This window comes from Halyomorpha halys, unplaced genomic scaffold (genome assembly GCF_000696795.3).
Source record: "Halyomorpha halys isolate HHAL.00 unplaced genomic scaffold, Hhal_1.1 Scaffold83.1, whole genome shotgun sequence".
Classification (NCBI taxonomy): domain Eukaryota; kingdom Metazoa; phylum Arthropoda; class Insecta; order Hemiptera; family Pentatomidae; genus Halyomorpha; species Halyomorpha halys.
In genome coordinates, this window is record NW_027115065.1 from 959781 (window position 1) to 978058 (window position 18278).

An 18278-nucleotide genomic window follows, 5' to 3' on the forward strand; every position below is an offset into this window, starting at 1 on the left:
TTTATTGCTATGTATATTTCCAATTTTGTTTATTTTTATGTCTCCCTGAATTAAGGATGTAATCCCATTTTGTTTTTTTAGCCCTGACGTAGGCCTTAAATTGAGGTAGAAGTATTTGCGTATCCTTGCTGATCATATCCCCTCTCCTCCTTCCCCCTCCCGCTTTCCACTCATAACCAAACAATAGTTTGATCGAGATAGATATCAAATTAAGTTATTCATACTTATAATTATAGTGCAGCTTATGCCTGGATAGACAAATCCTAGCCTCTTTATAAATTAATATTTACTTAAAATATTTGAGGCTTTTGCAATTTTACCATTACGATTGATATTGAACCATTAACATAAACCAATAGAATTGATGTGCAATGTTATTTAATATTCCAAGTGTAAAATATTATCTTCCTTCTTACAATATTTACTCAATATTGAATAGGATTTTTTTTTTTTTCATGAACTCAATTACTTAAAATTTTATTCTTTATTTAATACAAATAATAAATAATGCTTTTACAGATTGATTTGTTATAGTAACTCTTTTTTAGAACAGTCTTTATTCCACGAATCTTGACATGAGTGTAGCGACCGTGTATGTGAATTGGAGTATCTGGAAAACAAAAAAAAAAAATACAATTTAGTTAAGTTATTAATAAATTCATATCATAATGAACAATATGAAAATATTATAAAAATCATTAAAAAAATAATTATGAATATCAAGACTTAAGAATTAATATAATTTATTTTAATAAAATTACTTGGTCATGACCGCATGTGGATTAGAAGTAGAAAAACAAAAATATACTTAACTTTTTATGCATCCACCAACCACAAAAGTCCTCATGAAAACTTTCATTGTTGGAAGAAACGTTGGCAAAAAATAAACTATTGCAATAGTAATAGTAGTTGCAAAAGTAATAAAAAAAAAGGCTTTTGTGACTTCCTTCTTTGAATCAAAGGACCTTATATCTTACATGTTACAAAAACTGGAAATTATTTATTGTTGTCATTTTTTGTTTAATTATACTTATTGTTAAGGAGTAGTAAAAAATTTATTCTTAAAAAATGATAAAAAAATATTTTTAGACTAGAATAAAACTAGCTTCTATGCCTAGATTTTCGAAGTTTTTGGGAAAAGGTCTTGGACTCCTCCAATCATTTCCTTTAATCGTCATGGTCTTGTGCTGCCGCTATCAAGTTCCTAATCTCAGGATATTGTCATCATCTCCTGCCTCATAATCTGATCACCTCACCTTTTGCCTCCCTCTTTTCCTTGTTTCGTTAGTGAAGAACACAAATCAGTATTTATTAGTGCCAAAATTTCGGACCTTAATCAATGATAAGAACAATATCATGGTTTTGTACTGTGGTCAGTATAGAAGTATTGTCAATATTAAAAGAACAGTTTAAGGATAAGGAGTGTTCAGAAAGTTTAAATGCATCTCTTCCCGTAACTTTTGCTTCAACAGTACTATCACCATATTCCCTGTATATTATTATATACAGTTTCAATATTCTTATTATATTAAACTGTACATTTTCTTCATTAATACTTATGTACCCATATGAAATGCTATCTTGTTATGTTTCGAGTTATTCTGTATTACCATTTATTTATTATAGTTGTTTTTGCTCTTAGCCCTGATGAAGGCTTTAAATTCTGCCCGAAATGTTAGCTCTAATGAATCAGTTTTTAGTTATTTGTATTCTTCATTGACCGCACTCCCAACCATTGTGTTCTCATATTAATCTTTAAAAAAATTTTACTCGATACTCATAACGCTTATAAACTTACAGCCATGATGGTTTCTGCATTGACCGGGTACATCCTGATGGCAGTGAGGGTCTCTCCATTCTTCGCTCTGATCATCATCATCTGGACCGCCTTCCTGAACTTCACATCCGCCTTGTACCAGTCACTGCTGTAGATGGCGAACTGCAAGTCTGAACTCTGTGGATAATGTTGAATGGAATGAGGAAAAAAAAAATGTAAAGATGTTAATACTAATGGTATAAGTTCTAGTAATTATAATTAAAATTTTAAAAAAAAATGTCTGATTATATTTCCTAAATCACATTTGAACTAAATCGGTCAAGCTGTTTTCGAATTACAAGTGTGTTAAAGAAAAAACAACAGCGAAAGTAAGAAATAGCATTTGCTAATATTTTTTCTAGGCCATCTCACTACCAATCTCCAATATTCCATCACAATTGGGCCAACCCGAATTCGTTGTTTTAGAAATATATGTGCCTAAAACAAACGTTTACGAATTCATAAGGGATTCATGATCTTTAGTTTAACATGTTAAGGCGTGTTAAATGGAAAAACTTACGTTAACTGAAGAAATATTTTCTTCTTTTAGCATGTTAAAAAAATATAATATTTAACATGGGTGAGAGTCAGTAACTAAGTTATTTTAAAATTACGTTATTGGCTTAATTTGTGTTTTTATTGTGCTAGTATTGTTTCGAATGTTTTTATAACTAATAAAGCAATGGATGACAATAATAATAATGTGATGACAGTTGTCAACTATCTCATCTTGATTCTCTTCCTTACAAGTGAGAAGATCAACAAGACATTCAGTAGCCAAATTTTCACACTACTTCCACTTTTCACTTATTTTAGGCATGTTGTAATAAATTACATTAATCAAAACTTAAAAGTAAACAATAACATGAATTTTAGGAAGGAAAGGTTATAAAACAAGTTGCTCAAAAAATCCGCTAGGAGCTCCTCTGCATTTAACATGACTTTACATAGGGCTACTCACAATTCTATACTTATACTATATAGCATGGTAAAACATTTTAAATTTAACACATCATGAATACCCCTAGAAGAAAATGTGGAGGTCGGAATAATGTTAAAAGAAAATGAAACCGAAAACAATAATTTGCCTTTCTAATACGTACGAGTTATTTTATTCACTCCCAGAAACATGGCTGCGTCCATTTTATCAGTCCCTTTGAGTCAGACTTTAATTTTTCTTCTATTAATTAAAAATTATATCTCTATTATATAAGAAATGTTTTAGTGATCACTACATTATATTTCAATATAAATATATGGCAGAATCTCTATCTCTCTATTTCTTATTTAAAATTCATTTTTTTCCCTACTTCTACTATATTTAAAAAAAAATTCTGAACTATATAATACATTAAATAAAGTAAATTGCAGTTATAAAATTTAAGAAACCAGTATTACAATTAAAAGAACAGTTGTGTAATTTGTAGATGGGGGTTGGTCCGCCGTTAAGTGTACAGTGTTTATTATAAAAAAGATTTCTCATAATTATTTTTTACAAGTGACTTGATAAACAAAAGTGACTGTGCAAGATACTATTTGTACCCAAGAAGAAATGATCCCAACGTTGACATTTTGTACAACCTAAAAAAAATACTTTTATCTATAAAGGGGTGAAGATAATTGGCCGAAGATTGATAATGTTTGCTGACCGCACCGCAGAAACTGATTTTATTATTAAAATTAGATAAATTGTGTCCAAGCTAATTCTCAAAACACTCTTTATTAATTCCTTAAACGTCCTATGTTTCGGGCGACTCAGCCATCAGGGATAATCTTAAATATAAATTTACAACTCACATCTAACAATTAAAATATTTTTGCCGGCTATTCTGTTCAAGTCAATAAATTTATTCAAATAAACCTATTTTGCCACTATGTCATTAAATTTTTAAACTTTTTGTTACAGATTAACTATTACTCACTAATCTAATTAAATAATGTAAAATAGGTTGACGGAGGTAGGTTGAGTGTGAGAGTTCTCGCAAGAGGTGAACTAATTATAAAAATTCTCTTACCGCCGTTTGAACGAATAAAGATCCAAAACAGAACATGCTGACTTCGACGCTTTGGTACAAGACGTAAAGGAATGCGCGTCCTACGAACACAAGATCTCCTGTCTGTCCCTGAAAATTTCCATGGTTTAAAATATGCGATAAATTAAAAATAATAATAATTAATTAATATATAAATTATATTTATGATAATATTAATCCGTACTAACAAATAAAAACTGGAACACTCCTATGACCAAGACAGACATACCGACTCCCAGGATCATTGTCACCAATGGGTTGTAGACACTTCTTAGTTCAGCTGCGTAACTGTGACCAATACAAAAATCAATAATTACATGATACACCAAAAAATATTTATATATAAACCTGGGAACTGGAAAAATTATGTATTTATTTATTTTTAAAAATTCATATATTTTTTTTTACAAATATATAAAACTAGTAAATTTGCTATTAGATGATAATGAAATGATACAAACATGTAGAGAATCTACCATTGATAGAACTTCAATAACATTATTAGAAAAGAAAATCTCGGGGTCATCTTCTTTTCAGACGCCTAAGGGGATTATCAGGTAATGAAGGAGAAACTAGGTTACAAACAAGTGGGTTTGGGTGGTTAGGAAGTTTATTATGGAAGGATTGGTATCTGATTCTGGGCAAATCGGCAATATATGGAACAATGAGGTACTGCTGAATGACTTGATTTGTCAGAAAGAATTTTGGACTGTAAGGATTAGATAAAAATTGGAGCCCCAAAGCTCAACTCGATATGTCTAGATAGGCCTTATTATAGTCATGTAGATCAGTCTTTTGTAATGAATTGGAAGTTTAGACCGTTTGTCTAGTAAGTGCTGTAATAGTCGGAATGGACGAGCATTTTTTTGCCTTTTCAGTCTTGGAGGAGGAGTCCATGTCAGTCGTTTGCCCAGATGTAGTCCTAAGTCCCAAGGATCTGATTGACAGGAATGAGTGGGATATTATTAAAGGTTTCTGAGGGGCGGGAAGTCATGGGTTTACAACGAAAGGTAAATGTAATTAGGTAAAATATATTGGAATTTCTTTTAATCCTCTAGTTTCGGTACCATTTTTAAGGGCAGCGGTGTGAAATTGAAGGGTTTTAGATATAACGGAAGGATCATTATTAACTATCTATAGACATGTGTCATCGGCATACGTGGTGATGATAGAGTTAGGATGGGTTGGGATATCAACTGTGAAAATTGCCTAAAGAATAGGATCAAGGATACTACCCTGAGGTACACCAGCAAACCGAGGAAAGAGAGATAAATAAGCCCTATGTATTAAAGTTGATGATTAATGGATATAATTTCTAAATCCAAAAAGGCCTACATATTTAATTGTTTTTTTTGGTTTAAACTACTAATAATAAAATAAAGGAATTTTAATTTAAAAATAAAATATTTTTAGTATTGGAATATTGTTGATTGACTGTGTGTAATATGTAGTATATAAAAGGAAGATGGTTCGGGTGCTGTCAAAATCACTCAATTACTAATAAAACTATATCTTGGGAGCTAATGTTTGAAGTGCATCATCAGAGCTAATAAAATATAGAAAAAAAGTTAAATAATGTAACAAAATTTATGTAAAAATGAACAAAGTAAATTAAATGATATTATAAATTTTCATATATTTTACATCATTTTTGTCCATACCTAAGATTATTTTTTGTCATGTTATCTTATTCAGTTTCTTTCTTACATAATTTCAGATGTGTGTATCTTTCTTAAAGCAATAAATGTTGAATCGTAATAAATAGTTTATTTACTTAATGTTTAGCTTCATTTTCCTGATGAGTTTTGGATTTGTGAACGACCCTTACTTTTAATAACTTTCTTTTTTTTAAATTAATTTGTAACACCGTTTCTGTTACATCAAACCTTAACATAATTATTTCCTCCAATTTCAAATATTATAATTAATCTGATATTCTTATTTATAGGATAACCTTAGTTTAAGTTTTGTTAATGTAATGTTTTAGTGAATTTAGTTTTCTTAATTTATAACAGAATAACTTTAATTTAAGTGTTGTTAGCATGATGTTTTATTGTACTTAGTTTTCTTCTTGTTTTATATATGAAATAAATTCTTTTAAGTCAACGGACAAGAATAATGACTATCGTTATTTTATATATATATATATATATCCCACTCGTTTCTAACCTTGCTTCCTCTTCCATTCCTGGCAATCCTCCAAGGCGCCTGAAAAGAAGATGGCCTCGTGACCTTATATTGTAAACTGTTTTAGAGTTCTACTACTGGGTAGTTTCTCTACATCTTGTATCATATCATATGTCATTATGATCAAATTTACTGGTTGTATTTTTTTATACAGTTGTAAATATCAACAAATAAATAAATAAAAACAAATATATATATATGACTAAATAAGAAGACCAGATTAATTATAAAATTTGAAATTGGAGGAAATAATGATGTTAAGTGTACCCGATAAGCTTATTGTACTTCGTTGTAACGGATAAATTAAAGTAAAGAAAGTTACTACGGAAGAGTTATTTCATTTTAACTTAATAAATAAAGTTTATTTACTATCTGAGTTATTTCGACCGCACCCCTACTATGTTCCTTTTATAAAATTATTTTATTAATTATTGCAGTTACCATACCAACTAAAGTATTAAAGTTAATGTATGGGAAAGAATTTGTTTTTTATAAATGAATTAAATATTTAATCCATCTTTATGAACACTTGTTTTTTGTTTTTTTTACAACACACAACAATAAAATTATTTTATAATTGAAATTATTCATTTTTCTTTTTCTTTATAACTTTTTTAATTAGTAGTTGAAAAAAGTAGTAGATGCTGTTTATCATAGATGCTTATTTGTTTTTTAGGCTTAAATTACAAATACTAAAATAAAAGTTATAAAGAAATTTTAATTTAAAAATAAAATAATTTAAGATTTTAGGATTATTGATTAAACGTTTGTTAACCAGGAAATAAATGTATCAAAATAGTAAAGTAGTAGTAATAAAAATAATAGATGATGTTTATAGTACATACTTCACTTAATCACATTAAATAAAGTTTATTTACTATCTGAATTATTTTGACTGCACTCGTACTATCTTCTTAGTACAATAGTAAGATAGTACTTCCTTTTATAAAATTATTTTATTTTTGATTGAAATAACCAAACCAAATAAAGTTCAAAGATAATTGGTAACTGGATTAACAGTTGTGCAAATATAAATTAAAATAAATCGATTAATTAATTAAAATTAACGACAGTATCGACTAAAAGTACAACTAGTAAATATGTGCATTGTGGTGTACAATGGCATGTTACAGACTTATGAATAAGCTACCAATTACTAGAACTTCACTAATATTTCTATATTGAAAACTTCTCGGCCCCATCATCTTCCCGCACGCCTAGGAGGATTATCGGGAATTGAAGAGGGACCAGAGTCGGGAACAAATGGTTCGGGTAGTTATGGAGTTAAGCACGTATATTTACGTATTGAAATCTACATATTTATATTTGACTTATGTACTGTTTTACTGTAGATAATAATAAAAAGAGATTTTAAAAAAATAATAATAAAAATGTCATTTTAACTTCGTCATACAGATATTAATAACTGTTTTACTTGACTGTTAATGATATATTTTAGAGGACCTCGAGGTTCAGTAAATAATAGCCAACTATATTTTGGCGACGTTTTGAGGTTTTATTGTTCTCGTATTGATACCATATTAACTAAAAATAAAAGTAATAATAAAAAAACATTAAAATAATTATGTATAAATGAAATGGAGAAAAATAAATTTATTAAAAAATAACTCTATACCACTAGAACCCAGAAGGTGCAGGGGTGCTGTACTTTGAAAGGAAGTACTGTTAAAAGACCGACGGTGGTGCAAGGAAGTGATTTGGTCGGAATCACGCTCGACCGCCTAAATTGTACCCAATTTATGTTTCTCCTAAGCCCACAGGGCTGACTCACGGCTACATTTAAAAATATAATGATTATCTGACCATTTTTTAACATCTTAAACATATATAAGTAAATAATAAAAATAAAATCTTGAACTATGTTTAATAATTGGTCATGAAAATCTTTTTTTTTTTCACTGAATGAGAATTATAAAATCTCGAAACGTCGGCAAAATATAGTTGATTATTATAAGAACAAAACTCAAGATCTTTTGTTAAAAAAATAAAATATTTATGCATATTTGATTATTATAAGATATACCTTAAAAGTTTCTGATGATCTTGTAAAATTCTATACAACCGTGAGTATACCTGGTGATTAGTAAAGCTGGATTCAATATTATTTTTTTCATATTTATAATCTATCTTCAGAGTGGAAACATGCGAAACTGTCATTGCGAATTGTGCATGAAGGCACATCAAAAGCTGATAGTATAGGCACATGAAGACTATTATAGAACTAGCAGTCCACGTCACCAAGATTCCTTCATATAATACAACTATCTCGTAGCAAGGAGACGTGTCCATTGGTAAAGGATACCATCCTGTAGAGAGCTTCTTCCTTCCCGTAGTGACAGCAGACATGCTACCAGTGTGGTAGAGGATGTAGTCTACCGAGATACCAGGGAAGATCAATATAAAAGATCCTGCAATGTTAATTACAATAAAAACTACCAAACATGTCGTGTTAATTTCTCTACTGAATTTGCGATAAATAAATTCCACTTTTTCTCTTTCGATATCGTTTACAGTCTTCTCCAAGAAATCCTTTCTCATCAAATTGTACAGTCTGCAAATACTGTCTATATTGAACCAAAAAACAAGATGTCTGGCCAAAGCATGCAAAGCCGGTAGAGCGTGGAAATTTAAGATCGTTGCCTTTTGAATATCAACTTCGATGACAAGTAAAGCCAGGCACTGGGATAATATCGACGGTACTGTAAGCATCACCGTTACTATTACTTGAATTTTAAGGATCATGTTCTTGTTCCCTGTTGTCCTGTAGTCATTGATGATCTTCCATATCCCGAAGATCTTGAGGTACCTAATACTTAGACCGTCGATGACATCTGAGTCTCTCATAGCTTCCATGGCTCCCAGAAATGTACTGAAATTTCCCCCAAGCTTCTAGAGTCTTCTTATATACGAACCTTCTTAACGACTCCAGTTTCTTATTAATGTTCCAATTACCAAACATAAATTAGAATAGTAATTATTGATCACCAGTAAGGCCCTGTCAGTTAATTGGGAAATTAATTTTGATTTCAGCTGAAGTAGTTTCATTATGAAATAATTCCTTAGACGACAGAATAAGAAGGAAGTAGACAATTTTAATTAATAACTTACTGACATTCACCCTTAAATTAATTTTTCTATCATTAATTGAATCTTATATCATCTGAGGACAACAATTCAATTTTTCCATCGGTTATTCTGGAATTACTAACAGAACTTTTGATGTATTTTCCTACAATATTGTATTTGTTAGCATAAAAAATTTTTATTCACATTATTCGAATTATTTTTGAGATGGTGCACTTCTAATATAAACAAAAATAAAATATCCAAAAATTCTTGAGTATTTTCAGGATATAATAACACAAATTGGCAGTTTCGGGAATTCAAAAGTTCAAAAAACTAAATTAGATGAACCAGCATTGCTTCAAGAGGTTTTAAAAATGTAAGTAATGTTTATAATTATTAATCTTATATCGAACTATGTAAATTTTAGTTTTTTAATAATTCGTTAAACAAATTCTATGTTCTAAAAACAGTTTTTTGAATTGTTCGGCAATACTATGCAAACAATAAAGGTGCAAAACTTCACCTTAATATGGTTGTATTTTTTATTAAACCTCAAGACCCAAAAATAAAATATATTTAAATAAAAATGGTTGTGCTAAAGAGAGACGAATGCACCAATACGGAATGATAAAAAGTGAAACAGTGTTAAGCAATTTTTTTTTTCTAAGCAATGTTGATATGACATGATTTCCTTTTTGAAATTCAAATTTTTGACGAATTATGAGCTGAATATAATTATATGAATTGTAATACACATGAATGAGGATTATTATTATTGTTTTAGGTTATTAAAGTTCATGAATATGGGACAATAGTCCCGGAACGTTGTGCAACAATATGTAAATTTAAAATAAATTACATTCAAATTAAAAGTTTTTTAACACCAAAACATTTTTATTGAAATTAACATACCAGACTTCCTAAAAAGAAATCCAGAACATATATTTATTACCAACAGAGTAAACTAAAATATACAACTAGTAAATTATATTGCAAAATGGCATGATGTCTAACATACAATTGTTGTAATAAGTTATAATATTGAAAATTAACTGGGATAAAAGTTTTAATGTTTTATAAAGAATTGACAAAATAGAGTAATTGTGGACTGAAATTAATAGACTGCATAAGGCATTTTTAAATTTGATGTTGTTTTATCCTTTAGGATGTCCGAATAGGCCAAAACGTCGGACAAAAGAAATATAAAGTGTTTTGAGACTATAATTGGATAAAATTTATTTTATTAAAACAATAAAACCTACACTATCAAGTGTAAAGATTATATATAAAGAATACTTCTGTTAGAATCTAAGATATGTATTTTTTTTTAATAATTTATTTATTGTTATTTACAACTGTATAAAAATATATACAACAAGTAAATTTGATGTAGGTGACATAGTGACATGATACAAACATGTGGATAATCTACTCATTTATAATAACAATAACATTTCTGGAGGGGAAGATCTCGCCGCCTAGGAAGATTATTAGGGAATGAAGGAGAAGCCAGGTTAGAAACAAGTGTATTTGGGTAGTTGGGAAGTTTATCATGGAAGCAACGGTATGTGGTTCTGGCCAAACCGGCAATATATGGGACATTGAGGTCCTGATGGATGACTTGATTTGTGACAAAGTAAGGAGCATTAAGGATTTTACGAAGGATTTTTGACTGTAGGGATTGGATTCGGGAGGAATTTGATGGTTTAGTGAAGGCCCAAAGCTCAACTCCGTATGTCCAGAAGATATGTAATTTAAAAGTCGTTATGTTCTTTACTGAAGCTATAAAATCATGTTAAATTGAATAACTAAAAAAATTATTGCAAAGTGCATCGCTGTGACTGGACGGAGTGCGAAGTTTAGTCTGCGAACAAGCATGGATATGTAGAGTCCATACTTCGAACTAGCCACGTGTAAGAAAATAAATCAATGTCCTAGAATATATTTTATTTTACGAATTATACAAAATATAATAAGTTATTTTTTTTCCTCTGCACAATAAAGAGGGTTTTAAACACTTTACAGTTATGGGGCTTCACTAAACCATCTAATTCCTCTCGAATCCAATCCTCACAGTCCAAAATCCTTCAGGACCTCAATGTCCCTTATGTTGCCGATTTGGCCAGAACCAGATACCAATCCTTCCATAATAAACTTCCCAACCACCCAAACCAACAAAGGTTTCTAACCTGGCATATCCTTCACTACCTAATAATCCTCCTAGGCGTCTGAAAAGAAGATGGCTCGAGATCTTCTCCTTTAGAAATGTTTTTGGAGTTCTATCAATGAGTAGATTCTTCACATGTTTTTATCATGTCATAATATCACTTACAACAAATTTACTTGATGTGTATATATGTATACAGTTGTAAATATCAATAAATAAATTATTAAAAAAACAAAAAAAAAACACAAACACTTTACTATAACTTACAATAATTGGTTAATTGAACAAGCGAAATCTTTATTTAAAGATTTTTCCATTTTTCTCTTTTTAGACAACGTTTCTCTGTTGTGTTACTTTCTAAGAAGTTTAGTTTATAAATTTTGATTTACATTAAAAATGAAATAATCTTTTGACATAAGAATCATCTTTGTGTTTAATTTAGATATTCCCCGGAGTACAAATTGGGGGATATTACCCAAATTAATTATTATACTGGTAAGCTGGTTCAAATTAAGGTATTACTGATAGTTTGCTGGTAATGAGTGGACTGTATTTATAATAAACTTGATATAATGGTTTTAAAATGAAATAAAATCTATTATCTTTAAAGGTTTCTGACACAATTAGCTGTAGAGTTCGAGCAAAGTGTTACAATATATGTTAGTTGGTTAGTTGTAAATTTGGTTTTATTACATTAATTGATGAAGATATTACATTTTACTTGGTTGATTACATGGAGCTTGAAGGTTGGTTGTGATGTGAATGTGATTATGGAAGGAGGGTTCTCTCTTCTCATCCTCCTGCCGCCGCCGCCTCTCTCGCCTGAGTCGAAGGATTTACTCCCTCATCATTATGAGAAGAGAGCTCATTGAAGATTTCTGTCCTCTTCTTCTCCGGTACAGGTCACGATGGCTTCTTTACTGGTACTAGCCCCTTTGTTTGGGGACCAAGATGGCTGCCCAGACTTCCTACCGCATATCTTTGCCACTAGATGGCATCATGAATGTCTGTACAGAAGTGAGGGGGCGCCTTACTTAAACACTTTGTGTAGTAATTACTGTGGAGTAGATGAATATATAAAAATAAAGAAATTAATTTTTCCCCCCAAAAGATGGAAGAGTCATCAAAGAGCTCCCTGTGAAAAGTTTATTACTAAAAAATTAAAGAAACAAACAAACAAGTTTACAGTATAAATAGATTCTATATTGCTAAATCTGACTTAAACGTGGATCAAGATAGCAATTAATCTGACGTTCGCCCTTAGCAAAGATCCTTTGTATGCCGAAATGCTCTTTATGTATAGCTGTCTATTAGCTCTCAAATCTAAGATAGGCGCCTGAAAAGAAGATGGCCTCGTGACCTTATATTGTAAACCGTTTTTAGAGTTCTACTACTGGGTAGTTTCTCTACATCCTGTATCATATCATTATGTCAGTAAGATCAAATTTACTGGTTGTATTTTTTTATACAGTTGTAAATATCAACAAATAAATAAAAAAAAAATCTAAGATATTTCAATTTGTTATAAAGTAATTCATTATATTAATAGTCGCGGAGGTGATATTTTTCAAGATATTTGCTAAAATTAATATGTTTCTAGTTGTTCGGACGTATAAATGTCTATGAACTAATTTATAGAACTTTAAACTAGGTTTAATTTGAGTTCAAGCTGACATTTGTACGTCTATTTCTAATCATTTCTGAGATATATTTTATAATAAATAAAAAAATTTGTTCGAACTAGAAATCAACTGCTGCTCCTAAGAAGATTTTTTATTAAAAATATTTATTTATTGCTATTTACAACTGTATATTATATAATACATTTAATATCTAAGTTAAATTGGAGTGTTACAGGCGTGTAGAGAAACTACCCATTGGTAGCACTCTAATGACATTTTACATTAGCTGGTCTCGTGGCCATCTTCTTTTCAGTACCTCGGAGGATTGTCAGGAATGGAAGAGGATGCAAGATTATAAACTAGGGGGTTTGAGTGGTTAGAGAGTTAATAATGGAAGGAGTGATATCTGGTTCGGGCTAGATCGGTTACATAAGGGACATTAAGGTCTTCATGTATGATTTTATTTGTGACAAAGTAAGGAGCATTGAGGATTTCACGAAGGATTTTGGATTGTAAGGATTGAATACGAGAGGAATTGGAAGGTTAAGTGGAGCCCCAAAACTCAACTCCATATGTCCAGATTGCCCTTATTATAGTCATGTAGATCAGTCTTTTGTAATGTGTTGGAAGTTTAGACCGTTTGTCTAGTAAGTGCTGTAATAGTCGAAATCGATGTGCTGTTTCCTGTCTTATCAGTCTGGTGTGAGGATTCCAGGTTAATCGCTTGTATAAATGTAGTCCAAGGTAGCGGATCTGTTCGACAGGAGTAAGAGTAACATCGTTAAATGAAACTGTAGGGCAGTCATTAGGTTTACAACGAAGGGTAAAGGTGATTTGATGGGATTTGTTGGAATTTATCTTAATCTTCCAATAACGACACCAATCTTCGAGGGCTGTGATATGGGATTGGAGATTTTGGGATACAATTAATGGGTTATTATTAACAGCGAGCACACATGTGTCATCAGCATACGTGGTGAGAATAGTGTTAGGATTGGTTGGAATGTCAGCCGTAGACGGTGTAGAGGATGGGACTAAGGATACTACCTTGAGGATCCTAAGAAGATAAATGTTATAAATTATTGTATAGAGGATCAAACTAGCTTTAATGTGAATGCTAAAATACATGTAATGATTTCTGAGATATAGGTTTCTGAAAATAAATTAACTAACTCCTGATTTTTCGTCATAAAAATAATTTTAAAATATTGTACCTCAGAAACCATCAAATTAGTTTTTTATGTTTAGCTTTTGAGGAATAATAATTTTTAGAATTTTTGGTAAAATAAATTTACAAAGCGATGATTTCTAGTTCTTTGGTCAAAAACTATATTTTGGGAGAATACCTTCTTAGGAATGGTAGTTTTAATTAAATTTGCATATAAATATGAATATTGCACATAAAATTTCCTTTGGACCACAAGAAATACATTCATTTTAACTAATCATGAGAAACACTATTTATACGCGAAGATAAGCATAATAAACTACTTTATAGTAAATTTAAACAGCTTTAATGTGTCTGCTATTAGACATCTGTACGTCTAAAGTTCCCAAGACATATTTTTTCTTAAATTTAAAATTTTTTCTAAACAATTAGAAATTGATATTTTGTGAATTTATTTTTAAAAATATCATGTAAAATAATATTCCTACGAAGATAAACGCCATAAACTACATTATAGCACGTTAAACTAGTTAGGAGAAAGAAATTTATTCATTCATGATGCCCAAATACATCGGGTTGCTACATTACACAGCATACTGATCAATCCGTGATCGGACATACATAAATTACATTTTTTGATATGATACAATATAATAGAAAGATAACATTTTTTTTTCCCACAGTATTCTTTTACGATGAGGTGTAGATAGTTGACCGTAGATTAATGCTTGAGGAAGTTTGTCGGGGGGTGCGGTCAGCAAAGAACAACATAAATAAACAAAACCATATTTATTTATTTTATGCCGACGTTTCGACCTGAGTTTCAGGTCTTCATCAGGGGTTGTGACGTAGAGGAGGGAAAGATTAGTACTGCTTTTAGAAGGCAGTATAATCCCCCTTTAGGGAAAGGCAGTACTAATCTTTCCCTCCTCTACGACACAACCCCTGATGAAGACCTGAAACTCAGGTCGAAACGTCGGCATAAAATAAATAAATATGGTTTTGATTATTTATGTTGTTCTTTGCTGACCGCACCCCCCCCGACAAACTTCTTCAAGTATTCTTTTACAATTAATATCAGTCTTTTACAAGCTTTTCAATTTATTCCTTTTTTCTTTCTTTCCCCTCCATTTTACAACCCTTATTTCATTTTATCAACAAATTCCCCTATATAACAAATATTACAATATAAAAAATAACAAAGTAGTAAATAAATAAATAAAACAACAAATAAGATATGCGATGCATGCATGCCATCCCTCCTCTGGATAACTCCCCCACTCATTAATTTCCATGCATGTGGTGGTGGATGATTCCCAGGTAATATTAGTAGTAATATACATATATGGTGCCTGACATATAGTTTTTCAAAATGAATTCAGTAAATATTAATTTAAAAAAAAATATATAACAACTGTATCTCAGAAGCTATTGAACGTAAAAAGCTCGTTTAGGGCTCACACTTTTGTAAATTTATTTTACTTTGAATGATGTTCTTTTTGCTTTTCTAGTGTTGTAGATAGTTTTGAAGATATGGAGTTCCGAATAAAAAATTAATTTTTTAAAAATAGTTTTGAAGCAGCCACCAATTATTATTCCCCCTACCTATACTTGGCAGACTCATAAATTTTGACCAGTAACTACACAAAGTTTTCATTAAAGTAATCAAAAATTGGGGTGAAATAACTTTTTTCTTCTCTTGAGTTCTTTTACTGTAGGTATTAAGGTCAGATCCATTGCTGTCTTGATTAAAGCAAAATTCAGATTTGATAATGAAACATTTCTATTAAGAAAAAAAAGGGTATCACCATTTATCTTTTTAGGGAGCGCGGTAGCCACGGGGTAAAGCGCTTGGCTACTGACTCCAAGGACCCGAGTTAGAATCCGGCTGGGCAGAAATTGTTTTCTGATACACTGTAGTCGTGAGTCGTGGGTTCTGGAACTCTCCTGGGGTACACCCAGCCTCTTAAATTGGGTACCCTTAATTCTGGCGGTCGAGTGATTCTGACCAAATCACCTCCTTGCACAACCGTTGGTCTAGTAACGGTATTTCTTTACAAAGTACTGAACCCAAGACCCTCCATGGGTTGTAGCCGTACAGATATTATTATTTTTTTTTTTAAATCTTTGTAGGAGCAGCAGTTTTCATGATATTTGCCAAAATAAGGGCACAATATGTTGATATCTAGAATTCAACTAATATATCTCAGAATTATTAATCAAATATGTATCAGAAATCATTAGAAATAAAGATGCCTCCGAGCAATCAAAATAAAGGTAATTTAACTTACTATAAAGGAGTTTATTACACGTATCTTCGTAGGGGTATTAGTTTTTACGGTTTTGGCATATGAACATGAATTTTTCTATATAATCTTAAAATTCTTTCTTGAGACTGGCAATTTTTTACTAAATAATTCAAAAACACTATCCAAATTATAGTCTCAAAACATTTATTTCATTTACACGTCCAACGTTTCGGCCATCTTCAGGGACAATCTACTTAATTTACTATGAGACATATCATTTAACCATTTTAAAAAACTCCATACAGGCTATTCTGCCCAGGTCAAAACATTTATATCTAATATGTCAAAAATACATTAAAAATCACAGTCAAATTATTTCTCTTTTACCACTATTTATTATTGGTAAAAGAGAAATAATTTGACTGTGATTTTAATGTATTTTTGACATATTAGATATAAATGTTTTGACCTGGGCAGAATAGCCTGTATGGAGTTTTTTAAAATGGTTAAATGATATGTCTCATAGTAAATTAAGTAGATTGTCCCTAAAGATGGCCGAATTGGCCGAAACGTTGGACGTGTAAATGAAATAAATGTTTTGAGACTATAATTTGGATAGTGTTTTTGAATTATTTAGTAATGAATTTTTCAATTATAAATCAATACAAATTAAATTTTCACGTGCGTAAACAAGTAGATAAAAATAATTTTTAGTCTATCCAAGAAGTATTGAAACACTTTTAGATATGCACATAATACTCGTATTTTATAAATTTGAAGTGAATGGCACTAAATTAACAACATACCCTGGCACCTATGCCAGCCTGAAATCTTCTTAGCATTTTACTTCGCTTTTTCAGACGAAGTTTTCTTTTACATATTTTTTGAAGAAATTTATTTTTTTTATTGTTAGTGTTCAATAGCGTTGTCCAATTAATATTGGGAGACTTTGGTGACGTTTTAACTTTGTTTGGAACATTCTTCAACATTTCATTTTCTTGGTGGGAGAGAAACGTATCTTTGATCCTTCAAATTAATTAATTTTTTTAAATTCTGTTGCCGCTATGGGGCTCCACTAAAGCATCTAATTTCTTTTCATATCTAATCCTTACTGTCCTTAATGCTCCTTTCTTCGTAACATTCATCACGACTCAATTTTCTATATGATGCCGAATCAGCATGATACTAAAAGAAGGTGACTTCGAGACCTGTTCTAGAATGTTCTCCAATGTTATTGGAGTTTTATCAATTGATAGATTCTCCAAATGTTTGTATCATGCCCTTTTGTAACAAATAATAAATTAACTAGTTGAATGTATTTAAATACAGTTATAAATATCATAAATAAATTATATTTAAACAAAAATTATGCTGCAAAATGTCGATATATTGTATACCCTATAAAACCTAGTTTCCTACAATCAAAATAAAGTCCTAAGAATCGCAGTTAATGCTCCTTGATTCATAAGAAATAACCAATTGCATCGCGAATTACAAATGGAGCCAATAGAGGATTAAATCAAAAAACGGTTCATGAAGTTCCACTCCCAGTTGCCGACAGGAGCAGTGATCTACAACCTGGGAAACCTAACCTCAACCCGAAGCCCAGATTGCTGCAGGACATTCTGTTATAAATTTTAATACATATAGAATTAATCAATAGTCACACTGCCTCAATTTTACTTTTTATTATTACTCATTTTTTTTATTTATTTATTTTTTTCTATTTTCTGCTCTCGCCCCTTTTTCAAATTAACTTGTTTCTTTTCACTATTAGAGAGCAATTGTTTCTTTTATTTAATTGTACCAATGTCATTATTTTTTGTTATTAATTTTACATTCCTCTTTTATTAAAAAGCATTACTCTTATCTATTTATTTTATTATTATTTTTCTTCTTTTAATAACAACATTGTGTATAGTTAGGGGTCTGTATTGTATGAGACTATA

At 30.6% G+C, this 18278-nt stretch overlaps 1 protein-coding gene across 1 annotated transcript; it reads right to left on the reverse strand.

Moving 5' to 3' along the window:
• Positions 1–472: 472 nt before the first annotated feature.
• On the reverse strand, positions 473–8911 carry LOC136796949 (odorant receptor 10-like). The gene is made up of 5 exons (XM_067052157.1): positions 8081–8911; positions 4038–4137; positions 3832–3939; positions 1799–1954; positions 473–610 (listed from the first exon to the last, which is right to left on the reverse strand). Exons 1-5 carry the CDS (start codon positions 8908–8910, stop codon positions 557–559), a joined length of 1248 nt encoding a protein of 415 aa, XP_066908258.1. The 5' UTR covers position 8911; the 3' UTR covers positions 473–556.
• Positions 8912–18278: the final 9367 nt, after the last annotated feature.

Coding starts and splice junctions, on each gene's coding strand:
- LOC136796949 (XM_067052157.1), bottom strand. CDS start 8,910: ATGGAAGCTATGAGAGACTCAGATGTCATCGACGGTCTAAGTATTAGG. Junction 4,138..8,080: donor GATCATCAGAAACTTTTAAG/GTATATCTTATA, acceptor TATTGGTCACAG/TTACGCAGCTGAACTAAGAA. Junction 3,940..4,037: donor GAGTGTTCCAGTTTTTATTT/GTTAGTACGGAT, acceptor GGAAATTTTCAG/GGACAGACAGGAGATCTTGT.